A 24996-nucleotide genomic window follows, 5' to 3' on the forward strand; every position below is an offset into this window, starting at 1 on the left:
AAGGGAAAACACCTTGGGATAATGAATATCTGAACAGTTTTATGAACACAAAAAGATCATTGTATAAGGGTTAAAAGTCAGCTCGGAATAAATATCAGAATTTTGATTAAATTAAACAACTCACGATAAAAAACTTTCAATCAAATAAAACAAAACTCTAACACCACTTTGTGCTTGATCACTTGTATCAAAATAAATGTTTTGTGAAACATCAATCACTCTCTTGATGTTCACAAGCAAACCAAAAAGTACTTTTCTGCTAAACAAAGCAGCTTAGTGTTAAATGACTTCACATTAAACTCACATGCTTGTCACATGGAGCTCCTTATCATATCATGACACATGTTCACACATTCGGCACTATATGTACTTATTTCAAAGAAGTTAAGAGAGAGAAAGAGAGACACTTGAGTCTTTACTACACATTTAAACCTAAATTCTCACTTATTACTTTGCACGTTACTAACTTGCTCATTGAAGACTCTTTGCCACACATCACACAGTGCCTCATGCAGATGATGAAACAATTAGAAGCTTGATTGGAGTTGATATGAAGAGAAATGACTTCATCAACACGGATCTCAAGGGTCAGGTGGAAAATAATCTCCACATCATCCATTCATGGGATTCCCCCTAACAAACAATCATTCTTGGATGTATGCAATCAATCACACACACTAACAATCACAAAGAGAAGAACAAAGGATAATAAAATAGAGATAAAATAACATGGGATTTGCTGATGGGGTTCATCGCAAATTCAACGATTACGCTCGTCCACTTCAAAGAGCTCATTGATTTTCTCAAGCGTTGCAATATTCTTTTTACAATATATAGTGGTCCTCAGACATTTTTCTCCTATTTCCCCTCTCTCCATGTCAGAAAAGTCCTTTTATAGCCCCTTGATTACTAACCTCCCTTGAAGAGACTCCATAATTCTCCTGATTGAGAGGGTTCACAACTCCCATTTGATTGAAGGGAGTTGGAACTCCATGATTTGATGCCCCCCCACATGGCTTTGGGATATGCATCAAACTACATCAGGATTTCTGTTAGACAATCACAAGATTTAACCTCGAGATACATATAATTTACAGGTGCCACGTGTCTGGCCTAGTTAGAATAAATTTTACACCCTCACACACTTTATGACAAATGAAATGATAAGCAACATCTTAGTCCGTTCATGAACAACGAGGCTAGAAGAAATTTCAGCTTGTTGTCATAGAACACCATTGGACTCAAAACATACATACCAGTCTCTCCCATAAGCATCATCAGCCAAACCAACCCACGAGTAGTGCGAGCCATCATAGGATATCAGCCTCAACCAATCACACACTCTCTCCCCCCTTGTCTACTCTCTCTATTCAAATTGTTAATAGTGAACATATTTTCGTTGTTTAGCTATAGAAAAATCATAATTTCATGAGGGCATAGTAGTCTCATTTTGTACAAGCACACTTCATGTTGATCAACTACTTCCAAATGAAATTTTTGTTCATGGTTTTAAGACACCATTCACTTTTTGTTGAATATGACTCAAATTGTATAGGGCAGAAGCACCATAAATATAGTTTTAAATTTTATCAAGTAGAACATCACATTGCCAATAACAAGTACAATTAACAGAAGTTAAGTGTATCCCTTTATGCTAGTATATAAAAACTAAGTAATTCATATCTTCTCATTTTTTCTTTTTTTGCTTGAAACTAGAAAGAGGAAGTCTTCAAGCTGAGATTGTACTTACAGCGAAAACATTCTTCAAAAGAGATGCACAATTTATTAATAGCGAAAGGCTGAACCCAGATAGCATAGCTATAAAAGGGTAACTTGACAGCAACGGTATGGATAAAACCTTCAAATAGAAGCATAAATGAAGATGTAACCATCCTATATAAAACACAAATAGACTAACTTTAAAGATAAAGGATGTTGCTGAAAGCATACCGCAGCGATACGAGATATCATGACAGGCCCAAGAATCTTCTCAGTTATCGGATATAGAAAAAGTTGAAAGACTAAAAGGCCAACACCTAATAGTTAACTGAGTAGTCAATAGCCAAATTTAAAAGATATCCTCAATGAAATTCATGTGTATATACTTCAAGTATTCAATAAATGTCCTGAATATATATGTTCAATAACATTATATATTGACATGTGTATGTAGATGCAAGAGATTCAATGAATTTCAATATGTAAGCATTTGGAAATATATACATGCACGCTCAAAAAATATGAAGGTCTCTTGCAGTGTTGTTGGATAGGGTCATATTTTTAGTGTATGTTTCTATGAAAATTTATTTTAATTACTATTATCATCGAAGTCTTATCCCAAAGTTTGAGGCTGGCTGAAATGTCTCAAGACTAAACATTTCAGTCATAACTAATTGCTCGTATGGGTTTACATTAAGTACACGAAAGATAAAAAACCATAACAAATACAATTAGAGGTACAACAAGTTGCATAAAGTCATGAAGGGAATCGGCAATTTCCATCAGGCACATACAAGTTCCAATATATATGCTAGGAAAGCGATATTAGTAATCATTAGTTGAAGGTAGGTTTTGAACCCAAGCCGTGGTATCAACATTCACAGACTTTAACAAACTTAGCAATTTGGCACCTTCATATGACTATTGAAAGTGTAATGATTTTCTGACACCCCCCCTCTGACATGCCCCCAACACATAATTGTATATCATTTGCCTCGGGATATGCATAACCATAAATCTTTTTCTTGTGTATCCCGAGGAAAATGATCTACGGTTTTGTGATGGGAGCGTAGGGAGGCGTGTGTCAGAGGGGGCATCATATTGTCACGACTCATTGAAAACAAGACAATTCACAATAAGCATAAGATAGACATATGCAAACTAGTCTCATATCAATATACCAGTGTTCTCTTATATGTTGATAAGAGTATTTTATATAGATATTAAAAAGAAGACAATTCACACTAAACAAGTGATGTCTTTTCTTTTGATATCATAGATCCCTACACTCATTGGGATGGGACTAGTCCCTATTGTTGCATGCTCTGACCCCATTAAACTTTCCCAACATGCAAAAAGTAAGTCAGGAGAATTGAAGATGTCCATTTCATAAATAATAAAACCCATGCAATAAGGAATTTCCTTTTTCAAAGAATTGTCAGTGCAATGCAATCTTTCAAGTAAATCTTAATCAGTCTAATATTTTTTTAGCTATTATTTGTATGATTTGTATTTCAACTTTACCTAAATACATACTTTCTATATTGTATACTTAACATGAAGTATCATCATCATGGTCATCAAAACCTTATCCTGAAGATTTGGAGTCGATTGAAGTATAGTTTTTAAATATCTTTCTCAACATATGGAATGAACTTAATACATATCAAGTTTGTGGGGGTCAGTCTACGTCATTGATTGTACCAATGTTTGACTCCGACACGTGTTGATGTATTTGTTACATACATGGAAATGATACGTCATTAGCTTAATGTGGGGACTATTTTATTTGTCACACCACCTGATAGAGACACGTGTAGTAAAAATAGAGGCTAAGATCCAACTTGGCTAGATTTATGTAAAACCATAAATTGAGGAGCGTAAACGCAGGAGAATAGAAAGTCACATCTCATCCTAGGAGTACGGTACAGACCGAGAACATCTGAACAATATGATACGGAAAATTCAAGAAGATGAAAAGACAGAAGAACTTACATGCAAACCTAGTAATCATTTTACATAGACCGAGCTTAAAATATAGACCACAGTCACACTAACAAGATAGATACGAGGCATTCAAACAAAACCAAGATAAACATTCAAGATTGAGCATATCAAAGATAAGCTCAAGAAAGATTTGAATCTAGTTGACAAGACATTGAAAGTCAGAGATATTTCTCTCTGCATTTAAAAACCTACAACACTTACACATCAAGTCCAGTCCTACTGACATGATAAGTTCCTTTCCCAAAACACTTGAGCAAGCCTAAAGTAGCATAGGTCGTAGTAGAACACTTGGACCAATGGCAGGACAACACTTGTCCATAGAACTTGGTTATATATACTAAGTTGGAGGCATTGGGTAGGAGGCTGACTAATGAACAAAGGGGAGAGGAAATGAATGAGAAGGAAGAAAAGAAAATATAAGACTCCACAACTATACTATTCATCATCTTCCTTATACTCATAAGTTTATTTATTCTTTCGTAAGATTGTACTAACAAGATCGTTAGAGAAACGTTGGCAAACCTCACACCGGGGGCCCTACCTCTTACCTTCATGGCTACTGTCGTTTAGGAATCTCGAAGTAGTGAGGAAGCCACCAAACCGTAGTCACCAAGAAGAAGAAGCGGAAAGAGTGGAGCAAGTTTCGATAGAAGAATGATCCAGCCAATCTACCATCAATAGTGGAGAAAAGACAGGTTGAGAAGAGACGAAGAAGTCATAGGTCAACAAATGGAAGATAATGGATCAACCAACCGAAGGAGACGGAAGAATGGAGTTTAAAGTCATGTCTTTTGATATAGGGAGGCATCTGACCTGACTCGATCCAAGGAGAGTGGCCGAGCTACCGCCAGAAGAGAAAACTCTAGCCACTCCCACTTCAAGCTGGGAGCGAATCCAGACTTGATTAGGAGTAAAAAAAGAAAATCGAAGGTGGAAGCCGAAGCCATAAGCCAGGGAGATTGGTCATGGAGCATAAGCATCCGGAAAAAGACACTTCGGGTCATCAATCGAAGTGCACGGTAATCCTCTGCCTGAGGAAGGCCAAAAGGCTTCCGAGAAGATCTGAAGGCAGTCGATAGGGGACCTTTGGAAGAAAAATTCAAAATGGAAATCCTAGCAAATAGGCTTGAAACTGAGCTCAACCAGCTCTTTCACTTCTCCCTTTACAACCAACTGAGAAGACATCAGAGGAGCAGGAGGAGGTCAAAGTTTGACCATCCCAAGGAAAAGACAAGAAAGTCAAGACCGAGCTTTTCATCTAAGAGCTACGCACATCTCGAGGAGTGGAAAGCCTAAAATCCTTTCCACACTTAAGAAATTACAGCCATATAAACCATCCTTGGATCCACAGAAACACTTGAGTGTCCCCAGGATGACTTTCAGCTATCCATTATTTTTCCTCATAATACCATTATACATGTGAAACTTCTCCATAAAGCCACTAAATGCAAGGTCAAGCCTAGCATGGTGACATTGCAACTTTCACGAGACAATCTACTTAAATCTTCCAAGCTTGCCTATTAAGATGACAAGCCAAGCTTCGGACAAGTTATCATTTTTGAATTGCAATGCATTTAGATGTATGATAGTTTCCACTAGGTGTCGAATACTAAGATTAGTTTGTAAACATGTGACATAATAATAAAAACAACAACCCACAATCAAAGTCACTTAAAATGAAACTAGCATTGACTTTACATGAGTATAGATGGTGCCCACTTCGTGCCTAATGAAACATCTAGAAAAGGTTCCCAACACAAAGTTGTTGCCAACTTAGGAAGAATTTATATATATATAACATTTTTCAGCCTATCTTGTTTCACATAAATCAGTGGTGGTTATCCAAATGGGTCCTTAAGCATATGATATGTGTATTCCATCTAGGACACATGCTTCCTTAGGAGATAGCAAAACATAATGATATTGCTTTATGTATCAAAATACCCGAGATTGAAAGTATTTCACCAACATCCTGAGTCGTATAGCTCAATCCCCCATACTTTCTAGGACTTACAGCCCATAATGAGAATATCTGCATAGGAAAATTCAGTCATCAAATATAATCAATCATAAAACTAGAGAAGCAAAAAAGCAAATCCATACCACTGCAGAAGTAATAAATATTAAAAAAAAAAAACAAATTACTTTTCTAGTACCATTGGCTTAGTTTATTAAATAATCGTTTTCCACCAACAAATTCACAACCATTTTCCCATTTTTTTAATATTAATTATAGGTTTAAATTTGTTTTAGAAAAGGAAAGAAATGATCTAAAACTTGTTATGATCTTAAGTTGTAACCAATAAACAAAATAGAAGGTAGAGATTAGAGAATTGATGGAAGAGAAGATATGGGCGAAAGATGAAAGTCGATTTAGGGTTTGCCTTATGCTTCTTTTAGGCTTCTAGACATGTAGAAATTTAATTTACATTGAAAGATCATTTGGAGCCCAGGCCAATAATAGTCACATTTTTAAAACAAAATAAATTTCTAAATATTCCCAGAGGCATTTAGGATACATTTAAATATTTCTGCCCATTGATGTGTACTTCGAAACCAAACATTTTATATACTCAGCATCAGATACATGTCTGTGTGTAAATAAATAAGCTACACATGGGTCATAAAGTTACACAACTAGATATTTTTACAGTCATTACATGAATCAACTAGCACATATCAATGGGAGGATCAACACATCATAATGTAAATCAAATCATGGAACCATATTCCAAACAATAGTAGATAAAATCATGAAGTAATACCTCTGTGTAGGCCATATCATGAAGTGAGAATACACAATATACAATTATAGCTGTCATTAAGGGCCAATTCTTTAATAGGGTTTCCCTAGAATCTGGTCCTTTTCCGACAATCCCTTGTAACTTTTCTTTCACACTACTCCCACTCGGTAGAGCCTTCAAATGTGAGTCATATCCTTCTTTGTTGTTTCCATTATGCTTGTGCAGTGTTTCCTACAATAATGAGATATATGGACACTTAATCATAATAAATAGGTGTTTGGCATAGAAAAAAATGAAAGTAAAAAAAAAGAACTATGTTTGTGAACAATAGTGAGTAACAATATCATGTGAACAGTGCCCATTTATCTGTACATGAACAATACCTGTAGTGTTGTTTGATGGTTAGCCAATGTTTGTTGTTTTTCAATTGTAATACTAAGTGGTGTTTGATGAGTATTGTAGTAGCAGAGAAGTGGTGCTGCATTTAAAGGAGTGTTTACTTGAGAAGTGGTGGTATATTGTTGCATACCATGTGCTTGAAGCAAGTCCAGTTGTGAAGCTATGTCTGTTAACACCCAATCTTCTAAAGTTACACCACAACTACGACGACGATGCTTATTGACTCTATAGTCCCAGAGATAAGTAATGGACTTCTTTTCTTACAATCAGCAAATGAGATTTGCAATTTTGAGCATCAAACCTACTCTCAAGTGGGAAATATTGCAAGGATATATCAATTGTAACAAGAAATCACCCATTTATGAAAAAAAAGATAAATCATTTCCTACTTATTTCACTTCTCTACGAAGAATGTGGGAAGAATTGGACTGTTTTCAAGATTATTATATTTTTCACCCCTAGATTATGCAAATAACTATTTGGTGGAACATAATCGTATATTTGAGCTCCTTGCTAGTCTTCATCCAAATTATGAGCCCGTTTGAGTTCAAATTGTTAGTAAATACTCTTTGTTATCCTTGAACCAAGTGTATGCTCATCATCGGAGTGAGGAGAGCAAGAAGAATGCAATGTCTCACCAATCACCTCATCTTGAGAGATCTACTTTAGCTGTTATATTTTAGACAAATGGTAGAAGTGGTTGAAGAGATTGATGACATGGTAATGATAATGATAGAGACAATCTAAGTGTGAGAATTGTAGTCGCTTTAGACATACAAAGCACCATGTCTTAGGATTTACATGGACGTCCACCTCCGAGAGCCACCATAGGTGCAGTCAAAGGGGGAGGTCACTTTGGAGGTGAGGGTGGTTACAGTGCTCATGTTACTACATCTTTGGAGGGTTCTTATGGGACTATACATTTTCATCTTCAATCCATGATGTTGCACCGATTGGTTTGTCCCAGGAAGAGATAGAATCACTCAGATGCCTCATGTCTCAAATAGAGAGCTCATATCCTATTACTCTTTCTGCCTCAATGGCTTTTCATGTACTTCAACATCGACCTAAGTGCATCAACCATTTATGATTCAGGGGCTTTGACCAAATCAAAGGTATGTATTCCTCTATCTCTTTATATAATGTGATTAATGTATGTTTCTCCTATCAAAGGTATGCATTACTCTTTCTGCCTCCTATCTCAAATAGACTGTTTATATCCAACCAACGAGTGTTGGGCGCAATGGTCAATGCATCCCTCCAAAAAGGGAGAGGTCTTGAGTTCAAGCCCCCTCATTGGCCACCAATAAGGATTTATCCTGGCTTACCTAGTATGTGTGGTTTGAGGGAGTATTGCATGTACCAAGGGGATTTGGGCGAGATATGGTGCTCTAAGAGGCCAGTTGTCTTGCCCCTGCTAGTTAGGCCTACAGATTCGGAACCCCCATCATCAATTTTTTTTTTTAATTCAAACTAAATAGAAAAAACAACATTTAGGTGGTAAAACCCCAATTTTAGGGAAAAGTCCATGAAGCTTATTAAGCTTAGAATAATCCACTAAGAACTTTAAAATAGTATAACGAAAGAGTCACCAAGACTCAACCAAAAACCTTCTTACAATTTGCAAACTCACGAAGACTTGCTAACAAAAAAATGAGATAGAGTATTAGAGAAAGGTAGAAGAGGAAGAAGACGAGATGGTAAGATCAAGAGAGAGATGCATTAGTAGCCAAGTTTGGCCATTACTTAAAACGCATAATCCTTAGAGCCATTGGAAGAACCTCTTGATTGTTGGAGAGGCATCTTTCCGTCATTTGCTTAATCCAAAATAGAAGCTTCCTTGAAAAATAGATTTTAGCTTAGGCAACTTCTAAATTCAACAATTCATTACCCTACAAGCCATTCTCAAAATCTACACCTTCCAAAACAAAATAGATTGACTTCTTAGATATGCACGATTGGTCTGGTTGTTTCCCTCCCTTGCATATTGTAGAGATAACTAATAAGTTATTTATATAGTAGGGGATGAATTATATGTTATGAGTAATTATTATTAACCAAATATATAAGATAGAGAGTGGCAGGTCAGATAGCATTTTTTTAACTTAGCAATATATATATGACAGAGAGAAGTCATTATGTGGAATGATAGTGTTTATGTTGTTAGTGGTTTAAATTTCGTTGTACCTGAGACTATTTCTGGTGAATGGTGATAACCCTGGGGCTTAGATTATGACTATAAAATTGGATGGTACTAACTTCCTAGAGTGGTCTCAGCCTATTAAGATGTATATTGAAGGACGAGGCAAATTGGGTTACCTTGGTTTTTTGTTATAATTGAGGATGTTAGTTGCTAGTATAGTTGGAGATAAAATGATGACCTGGACATACGATTTGTATGAGGTAAATTGGTTTATAGTCCTCGGTAAATAATTTTGGCCAAAATCTTGTAATTAATGATGATAATCAGAATTTGGAAAAAAAAAAAAAACATAATTTATGTCGTGTCCTGAGGTAAGCAGTATATGGGTAATCCAGGGGAAATACGCCTCATGATAAAAATGTAAGTGAAAATTTGCACTCACAAATGTCATTGAGCCAATTGACACCAACATCCAACTAGCATCCTTTAGAAATTAGTTATGAAAGTAGTAATTTCCACACAGGATAGTGTTTAACCACAAAAAATGCACTATGATGAAAATAAACATTTTGCTAATTCCTATTGCAATTTCAAAACGTGAGAGAATGAATATAACTTGAATTCACATTCAAGCTGTGACTTGATAATTAGAGACCAATCTTAAGAACTTAATAAAGTTGCTAAAAACCAATTAAATGAAATAAAATTGAAATGAAGACCTAACGTAGAAAGTTGTAATTATAGTTCTTAAAGAATGCATCAAATAAATTGAAAAAACATACAGGAAGCCAAAAAGAAACAATTGATGCAGCTGCCGCAAAGACTGATAAACAGAGCATTGGTAAGAAGTACGGAAACCTACAACACGATATTTATGTTCAAAAGATCAGCATAATTGCAAGAATGACAGAAAATGCCAACATGGCAATAAAATATTAAGACTAAAGTAGATAGTATTTCTTACCTCCCAAATAGAGATTCTTTCGAAAATATATACGGATATTTCTCTGCAGGCTGAAATAGAATTCAAATCAAAGCCACTAAAATTGAAAGGTTGAATTCATGTAAAAAAAAATATGATACAAGATAAACATCTGGGGAAAAATTTCTACAATTTTTTCATGAAAATGAATAAAATATGATATAAATAAAAAAAATATAATGAAAAGCAATTAACATGAACACATGTGAATGAAGGTTCCAGCTTGTTAAGTTGGTAAATTCTAGGGGTGTCGCTCCATACGATGATCTGGGTTCAAATCTGACTTTTACCCATAATTACTAAGCACTAATCTATTAGCTTATCAAATGAAAAAAAAAAAACATGCACACAAGTGAATAACAACAACAAAAACGACCAAGCCTTATCCCAAAGATTGGGGTCGGCTAAACAAATCTTGTCCCTCTATCTAGAGCCAATTCTTTTGTTATTGAAAGTGAGTTTATATCTGGTTTCACTATTTCCATGAGTATTCTTTTGGATCTTCCACTCGCTCTTTTACAACTTTCAATTTGAATATTTCTCCTAACTAGGGCTGTAATTAGCCTTCATTGAACATGCCCAAACAATCTCAATCAATGTTCCCTTAGTTTACCGCCTACTAGAACTACTACTACCTACATTTTCCAAAATGTGTTCATTTGTAATTTTATATTTTCTAGTCTTCCCACTCATACATCTCAATATCCTCATCGTTGCTACACTCAATTTATTAGCATGATGCTTCTTGAATGCCAACATTTAGCTCCATAAAGCATAGTTGGTCCTACTGCTACTATCTTATAAATTTTTTCTTTAATTGGACTGTTACGTGACTATCACATGGCACTCCAGAAGTGCATCTCCACTTTAACCATCTAGCTCTGATTCCATGGTAAGCATCTACCTCAATCTATCCATCCTTTTGTAGAAATACAAGAGATAATGTAAGTGGTAGCTCTAGGGCATTCCTAAACCACCAATTTTTTCTGACATTCCTCCTCCTGGGCATTAGTATTAAATTTACATTCCACATACTCAATCTTGTTTCTGCTTATTCTAAAGAATACCCAAAATTAGTATATCATAAAAAAAAATTGCACATAATTGAAACAAATTTCCACACTATAATTTGGGATTCAAAAGATACCATTGCACGAAGTTGTGGCCTTGCACAATGTGATATGCACTAGATTTTCCACATTATTGAAGAATTAGTAGCTCTTATCACCATATGCAGTTATGTACCACACCTTTTCAAAATATTTTAAGGTATAAGTTGGAAAAGGCTCTTTATTTTTATCAGAAAAGTTCACTATTGATGTTAGAAAATGTTCTCTTTGCATTGGAGTTCGTGTTTATTACTTGAATTGTTTTGGAGCTTATTTTGACTTGCAGATATAAGTAGGTTGTTTTTTTGGTTTAAATTATTTGTATGTTTCTTTGTACTCTAAGAGATAATTGGAGAGACTGGTGTGGAAGAACATGGTTTAGGACAGTTGGGTAGGTAGTCTATCCACTACTTAAAGAAGATTGGCCATGAAAACACCAACAAGTCTCACTTGTGCAATTAGGCTTATTACAATGTTAGCACCATCTCAATGTTGATTGCTTTGTGGTTGTTGAGCACCCTTACCCCAACGACTAGTAGAGTAGCAACGGTTAAATCCTTCCAAATCATCTCCAATCTAAACATGCAACTTCTATCAAACTACCAAGGTGTGTCCGCTACTCACTAGGAATACCTCTGTGAAAAAGCCATCGTCATAGCTTGTTGCAATAGTCATAGTTGTTGCCTATTGCTGAAGAAGAAAATATTTCTTTGTCAGTATAGGCACGAAGAGCCGATTTAGGATATAAGCCTAATGACCTCATACTCATCCTTCAATGGTCTACAAAGCTAAAAAAAATAGGTGTTACTCCAATCTTGAGCATTGTTCCTTAGAATCGCAAAGTAAAAAACTAGTAAGCGCAGTAACAAAGCAAAAATACTTAAAGTTTACCCATCCAAAGAAATAGAATCCATTTTGCAAAGAAGCTAGTGTATCTATCCAACAACATTTTCCTAATAAAAGAAAATTCGGGTGAGAACTTCCCATAACTCTTTTGTTGTCCCACACTTCCAAAGACAATTACTCATGTATGGGCTTCATGGAGAAGAAAAGCCAACCCAGAACAATGCTCTAGTGTCCTCCCACTTGCTGAATAACAATCTTCCATGGCTTCAGACATCGCATTGTGTCTAAAGCCATCGCATTGTCCTTGAGGACTTCTTGTCCTCCGTTTAATAAATTTTACTTATCCAAAACAAACAAAAAAAACCCATCCAAGTTCTTTTGTTATTGATCCTCAAAATCAAAAGGAAAAAAAAAGAAAAAACTAATAAGGTTTGTAATGTTGCAAAACTACTCACTTAACGTTTTCTCTCTTGAGAAATGAAGCTATCTATCAAAGAAATTATTATGTCCCATGGTTCAAAAATTTGTTCTATTTCGGAATGTTTTGGTGGAACATTCCAATTTTGACCAATATCAGAATGAAACATTGATCCCAAAGCATTCAGATTCAGATTGTCTTGGAAAGTTTCAGAATGATTTGGTCGAGACTCTCTCAGTTTTTGTCCTGACCAAAACACTGCCTCAAAATGAGATTTTAAATCTTGATATATCCAACAACATTTTCTTAACAAAGCAAGTTTGGCTGACAATTTCTGATAGTTATTTTGATTGACCAAAACTTCCAAATACCCTGACTTACATATGGGTTCATGATTTGCAAGAACCAACCAAGAACAATCCTCTGTGTATCCTCCAACTTGCAAAATTGAGGGCTCATCTTCTGGGGGTCTAAACACCTTATTATTTGTGCAACCCATCAACTGCCGAGAAATGAGAAAAACCTTGATAATCTGCAATTGTGGCAACTAAGCCACCCCATTCAATCATAACATAGTAATCTGTAAAGGATTTGACCCAACAAGAGAAACGGCATGGATACATCAATATTGATCCCAATGTCAAATAGGAAGAAGTCTCTACAACCATAGAATATGAACAAAGATATCCAAAAAGAGAGAAATCTGCAAATAAACTCATTGGGGTAGCTTCTAACACATGCACCAATAAAGGAATATTGTACCACTGTAGAATTATAATTATGAAAAGATAAAGGAAAAAGAATTGAAATACAAGCCTAAAGTTAGATAAAAACACTGTAACACTACAAGAACATCATAGCTTAAGTAAAATAATGTTTACAAGATGTCAAGCAAGCATTGAGAAGACCAAGAACACACAAGAAAGCATAATCAATTTTGAGTAGAGCATGTCAAAAACATGGTAGTTGGATTAATTTTTTGTTTTTGATAGGTAAGCTGGACTTGAACCCATGACCTCAAAGTTTCTTTGCAATGTATCAAACTAACGGAAGTATGGGTCTAAGTTAGATTAAATTGAATCAAGAAAAGCTTGGAGTTATTTTTTTTCCTTTTTGGATAAGTAACCAATAAAGCTTGGTTAAAATTGATGCAGGACAATGATGCCTATCCTAAAATGATGAGTCTGAGTCCATGATTAAATCAACTAAACAAGTCAAATATAAATCTCAGCTCATGCAATCACATATGATAAAGAAAGTCTAATAGGTAATTGAATTCCACATCCTAAAAGCAATCACAATCACACAAATAAAATCCCTTTAGTGTTAGAATGAAGGGATGTCAATGGAAGACTGAACTTCCGCTAGCTTAGGGCTTCAATCCAATATTCAATGGGATTTCCAAAGGTCAAATCAACAATAAAATTCAGCAACTCATTAGAGTCAAATATAAAAGGAATCAAAACAAGATTGAGCTATGGGTTTGAGCCTGCTTTATGGTGCAGTTTAGGGAATTGGAAGATTGGATAAGTTAGAAAAATTGAGGAATAATTTCAGCATGGTGTATAGGGTTGATATTAGGGATAGAATATGGATTATGAGAGGTTTAAAATGATTTGCAAAATGGACCAGTGGTGTTATAGGCTATAATTAGGGTTGGATGGTATGTTTAGGACAGGAAAATGTGGCTGCAGTGGTACTCATCAGATCTAAAATTTTCTGCAGTAGTATGGGTTCTTAAAAGGATAGTTTGGATAGATAAATTTGGGGGTCCAACTCAAAACCAATTGGCAATGAGTGGAGAGGCCCAGGAACTTATAAGGAGAGGGACAAGGCAATGAGTGTCTGATGTGGGATTAAACTCAATACGCCCCAGCACATGTGGGCTGGACTGGGACAAAGCACGAGGAGATATGACCTGGGTAACGTGGAGGAGAGAAAGGCCCGCTCTGATACCACGATAAATTTGGGGGTCCAACTCAAAATTGGCAATGAGTGGAGAGGCCCAAGAACTTATAAGGAGAGAGACAAGGCAATGAGTGTCCGATGTGGGACTAAACTCAACATGGATTGGGTTTTAGGAAATTAATGGGCTGTAAGGATGGTGCAGCTGGGTTAAAAGTTGTAATAATATTTGCAGCAGACTTTGTGTAAGGTTGTTTTTAGGAAGGAGTTCAAGGGTTCAAACTTAGATCAGTTGGGCTGGGTTTGATGGGGGCAGCAAGGTGTGATGTTAAGATAAACCAAACATAAATAAAAGAGAAGGAGATGTTTATACAAAATAAACAACCACAAATCCCCTAAATGGTCATCAAATTGGAATCTAATAAGGACCAAACCTCGAATTGAAGGGTGCTACCCCATTTTGAGTGGTAAAAATGATCTCCAAAAGAGGCAAATGATCAGTTAAATAAGTTTCAAAAGAAAAATGAAGTACAGATTTGAGAGGTACAGATGAATGAATCAAGCCAAACCAGTTTCACCAAATTGACTGTAGACCTATGGATGTAAGTTGATGATGGGCATATGCTCACAAAACTAGTACCAAAAGAAATTGACTAGACAACAAAACCCCTTTGGTCTCACACAAATAATATTAGTAATAACAAAGTAATTAGACATAAAAGCCTTAGTGCCATGTAGAAATTGGAGGAGAAGTGGGAAATGAAGAAGGAAAAAAAAGGAGAGAATGGGAGAAAAAGAGAGGAGATTAAACCTTAATGTACTTCATACATACATTGTGTGCAAGATTAAATAAAATGACTTAATGGGTTGTAGCAACATGAAAGACAAGAATACTCTAAACAAGTCCCCATTAGAAAGAAACACCTACTACATTACAGTAGGAAAATTCTATGGTAGATTCTTCCTTATGACGCTATAGGTCTATTGAGTCGTTTTCGATTGAATGGTTGTCCATCTTGAAACAATTTAGGTATAAAGATAGAAGACTTATAATTGTAATTAAGAATATGTCATTTTTTGAAGCTAGCACAATTAACCCATTGGATATTCTAGTACATTCTATTTTATATTTTTAATTTTCTACTAAAAATATTTTTCTCTTGAATTAATAGAAGATATGACCTTATATAAAATTTAATGGAGGAGTAGCATTCTTTCAGCCAACCCAAATTTTTTGGGATAAGATTTTGGCGATGATGATGATGATGCAAATTTCCAATAATTTTTGTATAATTTATTCGTGTTATTGACAGAGAAAAAAAATAGTAATCTTCTTCAAAATCAAGGATTTGTTAACCTCACACCCCTCAAGGGATAGTTGGCTTCTCCAAGAAGAAATGGTAGGCTTTTCTTGTAAATGAATTGTTCATATTTGCGATGTAAATTTTGTCATTTATGGTGGTATTATTTTTTGACACATTTTCTCTTCTTTGAACATTACCAGATGAAGCTCTTTTGTGTCTTCCTCTCAATGTCTAATAAACTTTAGAAGAACTACCATTACCTGTGCGAGGAATCCTCCAAGAGCTGGACCAAGAATCAACCCTACTCCCCATGCTGTACTAACCTGAAATGAAATTCTTGTTGAATATTCTTTATCCCAAATGAAGTAGCTCAATTAATTATATATAGGGGAATGCAAACATCCAAGACCTCATGAGGATGTTTGCTTTCTCCACCACATTTACTTTCCAATAATATTCTCACCCATTTTGTCTTTTAGTGAAAAAGACAAGGGTATGTTGGTATTTAAATAATAAATGCTTGTCTTTAACATTACAAATGTTAAGGCATTTTAGTCTTTGAATTTAAATGCCTTGTTTACAACAAAATATTTTGGCAATCAATATGAACAAACCCTTGACTTTTTCACTAAAAGAAAAAATGAACAAGGGTATTATTGGAAAGTAAATGTGGTGGAGAATGCTAACATCCCCATGTGCTCTTGGATATTAGCATTCCCCATATATATATATATATATACATAAACAACTATATACATGATAAACAAACACAAAGAAAGCTTTCTTACAATTGACAGTGCCAAAGCTCGATATTCTTGTCGGCAAACTTCGGAAGCGAATGCCTTGAAAATGGTCAAACAAAAAAATTTGGAATATGAATAAAAGAAACTAAGTGGAACATAGCAGAAGCTAAAACCATATAATGATTATCCATAATGCACAAACAAACAAAAAATACCATTATTGGCCCGAGTACACCATTCAAGCTTCCATGAAGAAACCTCATAGAAATTGCCATCCAAAAGTTTGTACTGAGACCGAATAGAGTGGTGAATAGAACCCTGAGATAGATTATTAACAAAGCTATTAACGGATACTAATTATGAGAGAGTTTTGCACAATTAAGTAGCCAAACTTAATTGTTGAACAATTTGAGTTGAAATTGATAAATGAGAAAATGTCCAGCAATACTAACACTGCGATAGTGCCAATAATTAGAACAGGTTTTCGACCATATCGATCTGATATGACTCCCCACAATATAGAAGTACAAGCTCTTCCAAACATAAATGAAGATCCTTGAAGAAATAAAAAGTAGTATTAACATTACATTTTAAGGTAATCAATTGAGATAAAGTGAAAAAACAACATCAATTGTAAAATGGCATATCATCATCAAAGCCTTTTTAAAGTGGCACATGAAAAGCCTGAAATATGCTCACCCACAAAACCTGCATAGAATCCAATATCTTCCACCTTTTTTGCAATATGGAAATCTTTTATCTACAAAAAAAAAATTAATATAAAAATGGAATCATGAATATGAACAATTGAGAGAAGTACAAAGTAATACAAGACACAACAACAATCTAGAATGCATTTCAATCTAGACTGAGAATTTTTTTGTTTAGAAACTAATTTTCCATATCAAATAAATATACACAATTGTCTTTCAACAAGTGTTACTACCAACTAGAAAACCATATACCTAAAAAATATTGAAATCCCCCACTTCATACCAAGATGGCTATTATTAGCAACTTCACCAAAAGGACACTCTGACTTCAAAACCACACTCAAAGCTGAATTTGCATTCAATAGATTTACCAACAAGTCTACTATAGTCCCTTCAAAGTGATGGTTGGATTTTATCCTTGAACTACTTGTAATCTTGCTCCACTACTAAACCTAAATTGGCTTCACTGAAAAGCTCAAGTAGTTGAGAACATAAATCATATCCATTCCAAACATCTTGATTCTTAACATGGCAAGTTATCGGAATACAAGGATCATAACTTGAGGATGAGTTCTCTCCAACCCAAGGAGGACAATGCGGATTCGATTGCAACAAAAGACTTAGATGGGTTGGATCGGGCTAAGAAGAAGCCTACAAAGAATCCCAAGGTTTGTTGGCCCCACACATGAAGACCCAAGGGCTGGCCAAATCACACATGCTTGTTGCGTATTTTAAGAATCCTTAGTCTTTAGAAACTCTAAATTTTAGAAATGATGAAGAAGTCTCAATCTCAAGATGAAGTATTTTAGTAGTTACTAAGTCTTTATTTTATTAGGACGCCTAGTTGCAATGTCCAAATTTTAGTAAATTTCTTCTTTGGAAGTTGCCTAGTTTCAAAGTCCAAATTTTAGTAGGTTCCTTTAGTTCGTATTCTGTTAACCAACCAACTACTCTAATAAACCAATCTGTTAGGGAGAGGGAGAACTATGAATATAAGAGGGTCACGGGACTTAACTAGGGTATGACGCACCTGAGAGTGGAAGAAAATAAACACTCAACACCCCCCTCCCCCTTAGGGTGGAAAGAATCGAACCCGTGACCTATAAGAAACCTAGTGCTCTGATACAATGTTAACCAACCAACTACTCAAAAGACCGGTTTGTTAGAGAGGGGGGAGAACTATGGATATAAGAGGGTCATGGGACTTAACTAGAGTATGACACCCAAAAGTGGAGGAAAATATACACTCAACAGTATCCCAGTAGGAAATTTTAGTAGCTTCCATTTAAGAACTTGGATAGTCTAGGATTGAGTAGTGAATTTGAAATATAGTTATGCTAATTTTGAAGAATGAAAATACTTTTATATTTTTCCCATTATCTTGATAAACTTGAGAAAACTTGCATTTGTTAGCTGAATTCTATTTCGTATATTGTTTTATCAATTGACACTGCATCACAATCGTTATTGAATTAAAAAGGCCGAGTGTTTTGGATACTAATAGAAACACAAGTATGGAATTAAAAAAACTTAGAAGAAAAATAAAATGAAGCTACAATGTTTAATACACATACCATGAAGTATAGAAATGGAAAGAGAGATGTTATTGGCAAAGCTGAAACAGTAAACCACATAGAGATGGTGTTAGGGTGCAATTAAATGAGAAAAAAATATATGAGATCAGCAAACATTCTACAATGCCCTTATGCATATTAATAAAGAGAGACTGGTAAACAAATAATAAACGCATATTCCACATTTGAAATGATTAAGAGATCCCAATCTCAATGTGTTATTGTTTCATAATTTAACAAAGTATCTATGATGCAAGAGTATAATACATTAATACCAGTAAAAACTAAAACAAGTCTAATCTTTCAGAATAATTTGCTAATAAAAACATTACATCAAATTAACCTAAAATTTTAGAAGTTCATTAAAGAGAGTTGCTTCATTAGGGTTTGTTGGATAGAAACCCTATGGAGAATAGACAAGAAGAAGAAAGGAAGGAAGAGAAGAGAAGAGAAGAGAAGAGAAAAATATAAGAGAGAACAATTAGGCCTAAAACACGTATGTCTCTCAGTCATATAATAAGCTTCTAACAATTATAGAGACAAAATCATCATTTCTTAACAATACAAATAGGTCCAATCCACCATATAACTTAGAAAAAAATAGTCCAAATTCACTCACCCTTGAGTTGAGCAAAGATATTTATCACACCCAGTTTGCAAAAAATAGATTCTAATTTTGCCTAGAAGACTCTTTCAATGAAAATGTCTCCTAGTTGATTTTTTTTTTTTTTTTTTGTTACAAAAGGTAGAACCAAATCTTGAGAATCAATTTACTCATGAATGAAATGTCTATTGACTTCAATGTGCTTAGGATGATCATGTTTAATAAGGTTTTGAGTTATGTTGATAACTTCCTTGTTGCAAAATAGCTTCATGAGAGTATTGACTACAATTCCCAGATTAAATACACCATATGGCATTGCCTAATATTTGCTCTACACTTGACAACTACAATTATTTGTTTCTTACTCTGCCAAGAAACGAAGTACTTTGTACTTGATCTTCTGTCATCAATGCCACCAGCTCAATCAACATCAATGTACACCTTCATTTGAAGATGATTTTGATTTGCAAACAAAAAATCTTTCCCTCTAGGTATCTCAAGATTCTTTCAATTGCTTCTATGAGGAGTTCAAGGAGCCTGCATAAACTGACTCGCCATACTAAGAACATAAACTATATCAAGTTAATACTGCTAATAGACATATAGAGTAGTTTTCCATCTAGTATTTGATACATATCTTTGTTTGGGAGTAACTCCCTCTCACTTTGACCTAACTTTTGATTAGGATCGATGGGAGGTCTATTGGTTGACATCTTAGCTTGTTGATGTCCTTTAATAAATGTAAGGTGCATACCTTTCTTGGATTGAGAAGCCTCTATCCCAGAAAATACTTCAAATTTCAAAAGTTCCTAGATCTCGAATTCTTTTGCAAAATATCCTTCAGCTTCTGAATCACTTGAGAGTCATCATCAACCACCACTATGTTGTCCACATAGCTAATCAAGATTGCGATCAATTGTCCTCATCTATTCACAAATAGGGTACGATTAACATTACTATGAGAATAATCAATTATCTTTAACACTTGTTGAATCTTTTAAACCAAGCTCGTGGAGATTGTTTGAGACCATAAATTGATTTCTTCACCATACATCCTTCACTGTTTGGAAACTTGAACTTGGAGGTGGAATCATATATACTTCATCCTTTAAGTCACTGTGAAGAAAAGTATGTTTTACATCTAATGGGTGTAAGGTCCAGGAGGTCTAGATCAAGTTAAATCATGCTTAGTTTTTGATAGTTTGATTTAGAATTTTAATATTTATTTCTTTAAAAAGGAAGCATGATCTTTGATTATTATTGGTGCTAAATCAGATTCACTTTCCGATCTACAGGTATTAGCTTTGTCTGAGTAGATTGAGATAAAAAAGATTCAATACTTGTTTTATTTAAGATTAATGCTATGGTGGATTTGACAGATCTAATCTTTCTTTTATAGTTTTTATATTCCATTTTAGTTTAGTTTAAATTTCTTCCTAAAAATTGTTTTAATTTGTTAACTGCGAATCCCAATCGATTTTGAGTTGAAAGAATCGCTGGATCAATGTTGTCTCTGTGGATCGATCCTTGCTTGCCAAGGTTTATTTTTTGTTCATTATTTTATTGATAACCTATACTAAACAAGTATCCTAGCTTTATATTGTTCTATTGACCCATTTGCCTTGAGTTTTACCATGAGCACTCATTTATCAATTGATTCCTTTCTTTTAGGGAGATTTGTTTGTTCTCATGTGCAATTCTTCATTAGTGGCCTCATTTCATCTTCCATGACCTTAAGCCGCTTTGGATCAAAATTTCTACTTGGAACCTTGAAGGTAAGGTAACAAAAGCATGGAGGAAAAAAAAGTAGTAACCAATCTGTAAGAAATAAAATTAGAAATAGGGTAAGCAGTGCAAGAATTTCCCTTGTGTAAGAATAAGAATATTATCCTTGGAAGAATAATGAATCGAAGGGGTAGAAATAGTCATACCTGGTACCAAGGAATCTGAATTGGAGGGAGGGTGTGATATTCCTTTTAGGTGTCTTATATATACTTGTAATTACTCTTTTGATAGTGTATCAATGGAAGAAACTGGAAAGGGAGAAATTGGAACAAGAAGAAGAAAAATGTGAAGGGAATACCTCCTTTATGATTGATTATGCCCCCCCCCCCCCCCCCCCCCCCCCCAAAGAAAGGTAGGATTGTTGGAGAAATAATGATGGTATTAAAAAAATATAACATTCATAATCGTTTTTCAACATAAGATCAATACATTTGTATCTTTTTGAGTGAAGGATACCCCAAGAAGACACCCCTAATAACTTTCAAATCCAATTTGGTGTGAAACCACCCCCCGCCCCCAAATAATATATAGATGAGGATGAACCACAAAAGAAGGTTGACCTGGACATTGAACCTGATGTGGAGACTTCAACTATGACACACAAGATGGCATCTAGTTAATGATGCAGGCTATGCAAGCACTGCATCAACCCAAAATCACTTTGGAACCTATATTGATGTTAAAATGCTCCAAATACTTCAAGTAAGTGACAATTCTTTAGCTCTACCACACCATTCTGCTGAGGCTTATTCAAGCAGGTATTTTAATGAATCATGATCCTCAAGTTATCTACTCAATATTCCTTGAAAGTACTTGAGAGCTTTGTTTGGCTGAAATATTTTGATATGTTTATCAAATTAAATACCATCTTGTGATTCTTTTTAGTAATATGAGCTACTTCATGGAAATCTTCATGAGATACAACAATGTGTACCAAGAAAAGTCATCCAAAAGTGAAATAAAGTACCGACAACAATCGACAAACACAATTGGCATGGGTCCTCACATTCGAACGAACAATATGGAACGTAAAAGAATTTATATTCATACTTTGAGTAAAGTTTATTCAATAATGTTTAAACAACTCATAGATGTCACTTAAGAACTCAAAATTTACTTTAACAACTCCCAATCATTTTCCTCATCACCATGTCTTGAAAAATACAATGATTTTGGGAAAAAGTTACAAAATAATTTAACCAAGATGACTAACAAATGGTAAATTTGTTAGAAAAGAATCTAGTAATATTTTCTATTTCACTTTAAAAAATCGTATAAGCCCATTTATCTTTCTCCCATTTTATGCATATTTTTTTTCCTTTTTCACTTTTTTTAGTTTATTTTTTAAATGCAAGACAAGAGCAAAAGAGCCTTCCCTTGTTTATAGTAAGGGCAAATTAAGGCATAAGTAATTAAACCTTGAGCCGGCAATCATCTGAGAAGTATATTTAATTTGTCAAATTTGGATAAACATGGGATTATTCAATTCTCATTTTTATGCCACTTGATTATGATGCCAAACAACACATTCAAGACTAGTAAAAAGTTATTTGGAGCAATTACAAAACTCTAGTATTTTAAAAACAAGACCGAAACGGTGGTCCTTTCGGCTTTGGTCAGATTTGTAATAAAGTCACTGTTCAAACTTCAAATAGAACCAAAATCATTGAAAGAAACCTCAGTTTTATAGGACCGATAGTTTAACCATTGAACTGTTAAACCACCAATTTTAGTGAACCATAAAATGCAAAATTTTGAAATTGAAGATAAGATTCTTGGGGAATGAATAGAAATGTTTATGAAATAAAAGAATGTAATTTATGAAAAATCAAACTTCAGTCTTTAAATTCTTTAATAAAAGTAAATAAGTGAATCCAAATTGAACCAAAGTCCAACTACTACATTTTAGTTCTTAAACATTTCCAAAAACATCAAACACTAGTGTAAGTATTTCCACCTTTCAAGCAAACACAACCAAATCAATACCATTTTAATTTTTGCTAAATTCCAATTTCAACTATCTATCAATCTCACAAACTAAAAAGATTTTGAAGCATTCTCAATAAGAAGGTAAAAAAAAACAATTTCATTAGTTAGATTGCTTACCAGTAGCTAGTACCACAATAAAAATATAAAAGAATTCTTTGAAAGGAATTCCTTGTCGTCTCTCTTTAAGTCGATCAACCTTACAACCTGGACAATTCTCATAGTAATCCTTCTTCAACAATGCTTCTCTATTTTCCTCCATTGACATTTAAAATCAATATGCATTCGAGATTCCAACAATCCAATCTAACAATGAAGAAAGACAAACAAGAAATACAAAAAAGATTAATTCCAATATAACTACTACTAATATGACTCCGAAACAATCCAAAACAACGACGTTTGATATGAAATCTTGTCAATCAAACTCAACTCTAGTCAACAAACATCAAAACAACGTCATTACTTACGTCTCTCGGATTATAACAGCCACAAGAATCCAATGAACTGATCTAATAATGAATAAAGAAGAACAACAAATACAAAAAGATCAATTTCAAAACAACTACTAATACGTCTGCCAAACAATTCTAAACAATGATGTTTGATATGAAATATTACCAAATAATTTCAAATCCACTCAAAAAAATCAAATCAACATCATTACTTACATCCTTGGGCTCGTAACAACCACCAAAGAGAAACATATTATATGTTGTATCATTCTCACAGGAAATTGTTCAAACATTTGCTGGGCATTTATACACAAAAATACAAAAAACGCAACTTTCCATCTGTCGGTCTCCATTTTCATGCTATAAATGTATACTACATTGCAGTAATATTTTTCTATGATCAAATGACGCTGGACTGTCGACTGTCCAATGACGTCGGACACTAGCATTTTCCTCTGTACCATGGATTTTTGTTGGGAATCCCTAGGGAAATCTGACGTTCATCGACACTGGAAGTCCAACTATGTTGGACGCTTGCATCGTCCTTCCCATAAGCAGTTGGACCCTGGTTCAATTCAGTTGGACCGCAATATATGTTTATTAAAACTGATGGTTAATCAGTCAATCCGATTTAATTACCACAATCCGGTCGAACCCGGTCGGATCGGTCTGGGTTTTAAACAGAGGTTCAAACGACAATCTTTGTAAGTGCGAGGTTCTAGATTTCTAGGGATTAGTTTGGGAAAACCTTTCCTTACGAACATAGTGAGAAATCTCAAGGAATTTTTTTACAAATCTCGAGGTCTTTTTATGGTTTCGTTGGACAGTCGATGTCTAATGATGTTGATACTAAAAATTTGTATCTTATGTTGGACACGGAATGTCCAACAAACGATGAATTTGGGAAGAGAAATGAAAGTCTTTCACAAAGATTAGGGAATCTACCTTTCCATCTCAGCCGTTGGTTAGACACCTTAGACATATAAGCCTAGTTCAAAATTCAAATCTACGACAATACATATATTTGCATATTAATACAACATAAATGCCATTAATATATTGTGGTGCACAAATTTTCACAATAGTACTAAATTGACTAGAAAAAACACTCAAATCCACTCAACTTACGTGGAATGTGTACAGAACCATGGATTTTTTTCCTTATGTATCTCAAGGAAAAAAATCAATGGAATTTGCATATATCATCTAAATTTAAAAAAAAAAAATTCAACAAATAATTTGCAGCGCAAAAAGTACTATAAATCATTTACAAAATTATGCGACTCCAACCCATATGTATATATATAGCTAAAAACTTGTTAAAATATCCATTTTCAAAGAAATTAATGAAATTATAAATATACTTTCAACACTTGTTATAGTAATATGCACTTAAATTTATGAAAATATTCCTGATCAAAGATATATTAAGTTACATATTGAAATTAAAAAATAACCCTTATGAAAAAAATTTGTAAATTACAAAAGTAACCATCAAATATTTATTACAATATGAGTTCACAAAAATACATCTCATCAAAGATACATTTACTAGTATAC

The 24996-nt window shown here is 34.4% G+C and overlaps 1 protein-coding gene across 4 annotated transcripts in view; it reads right to left on the reverse strand.

Annotated features, from left to right (window-relative positions):
• The window catches only part of LOC147400622 (protein ZINC INDUCED FACILITATOR-LIKE 1-like), a 31050-nt gene extending 6844 nt beyond the window's left edge, over positions 1–24206 (reverse strand). The window contains exons 1-15 of one of the 4 annotated variants that reach the window (XR_015179453.1): positions 23653–24206; positions 23452–23493; positions 23102–23287; positions 18607–18647; positions 17019–17079; positions 16772–16874; positions 16535–16637; positions 16365–16418; positions 15837–15899; positions 9977–10026; positions 9795–9870; positions 6492–6701; positions 5671–5758; positions 1951–2036; positions 1751–1858 (exon numbers count right to left, since the gene is read on the reverse strand). Coding sequence is in view for 3 of the 4 variants with exons in the window: in XM_086446380.1 (XP_086302506.1) it covers positions 1751–1858; positions 1951–2036; positions 5671–5758; positions 6492–6701; positions 9795–9870; positions 9977–10026; positions 15837–15899; positions 16365–16418; positions 16535–16637; positions 16772–16874; positions 17019–17079; positions 18607–18647; positions 23102–23249 (1191 nt within the window). In the remaining variant the exon portion in view is untranslated. The remainder of the gene's footprint in view (positions 1–1750; positions 1859–1950; positions 2037–5670; positions 5759–6491; positions 6702–9794; positions 9871–9976; positions 10027–15836; positions 15900–16364; positions 16419–16534; positions 16638–16771; positions 16875–17018; positions 17080–18606; positions 18648–23101; positions 23288–23451; positions 23494–23652) is intronic. The other 3 variants (XM_086446380.1, XM_086446379.1, XM_086446381.1) reach the window with 3 other exon arrangements.
• Between the last annotated feature and the right edge of the window lie 790 nt (positions 24207–24996).

Source organism: Akebia trifoliata, chromosome 6 (genome assembly GCF_017979445.1).
Source record: "Akebia trifoliata isolate Shusen 1 chromosome 6, ASM1797944v1, whole genome shotgun sequence".
Taxonomy (NCBI): Eukaryota; Viridiplantae; Streptophyta; class Magnoliopsida; order Ranunculales; family Lardizabalaceae; genus Akebia; species Akebia trifoliata.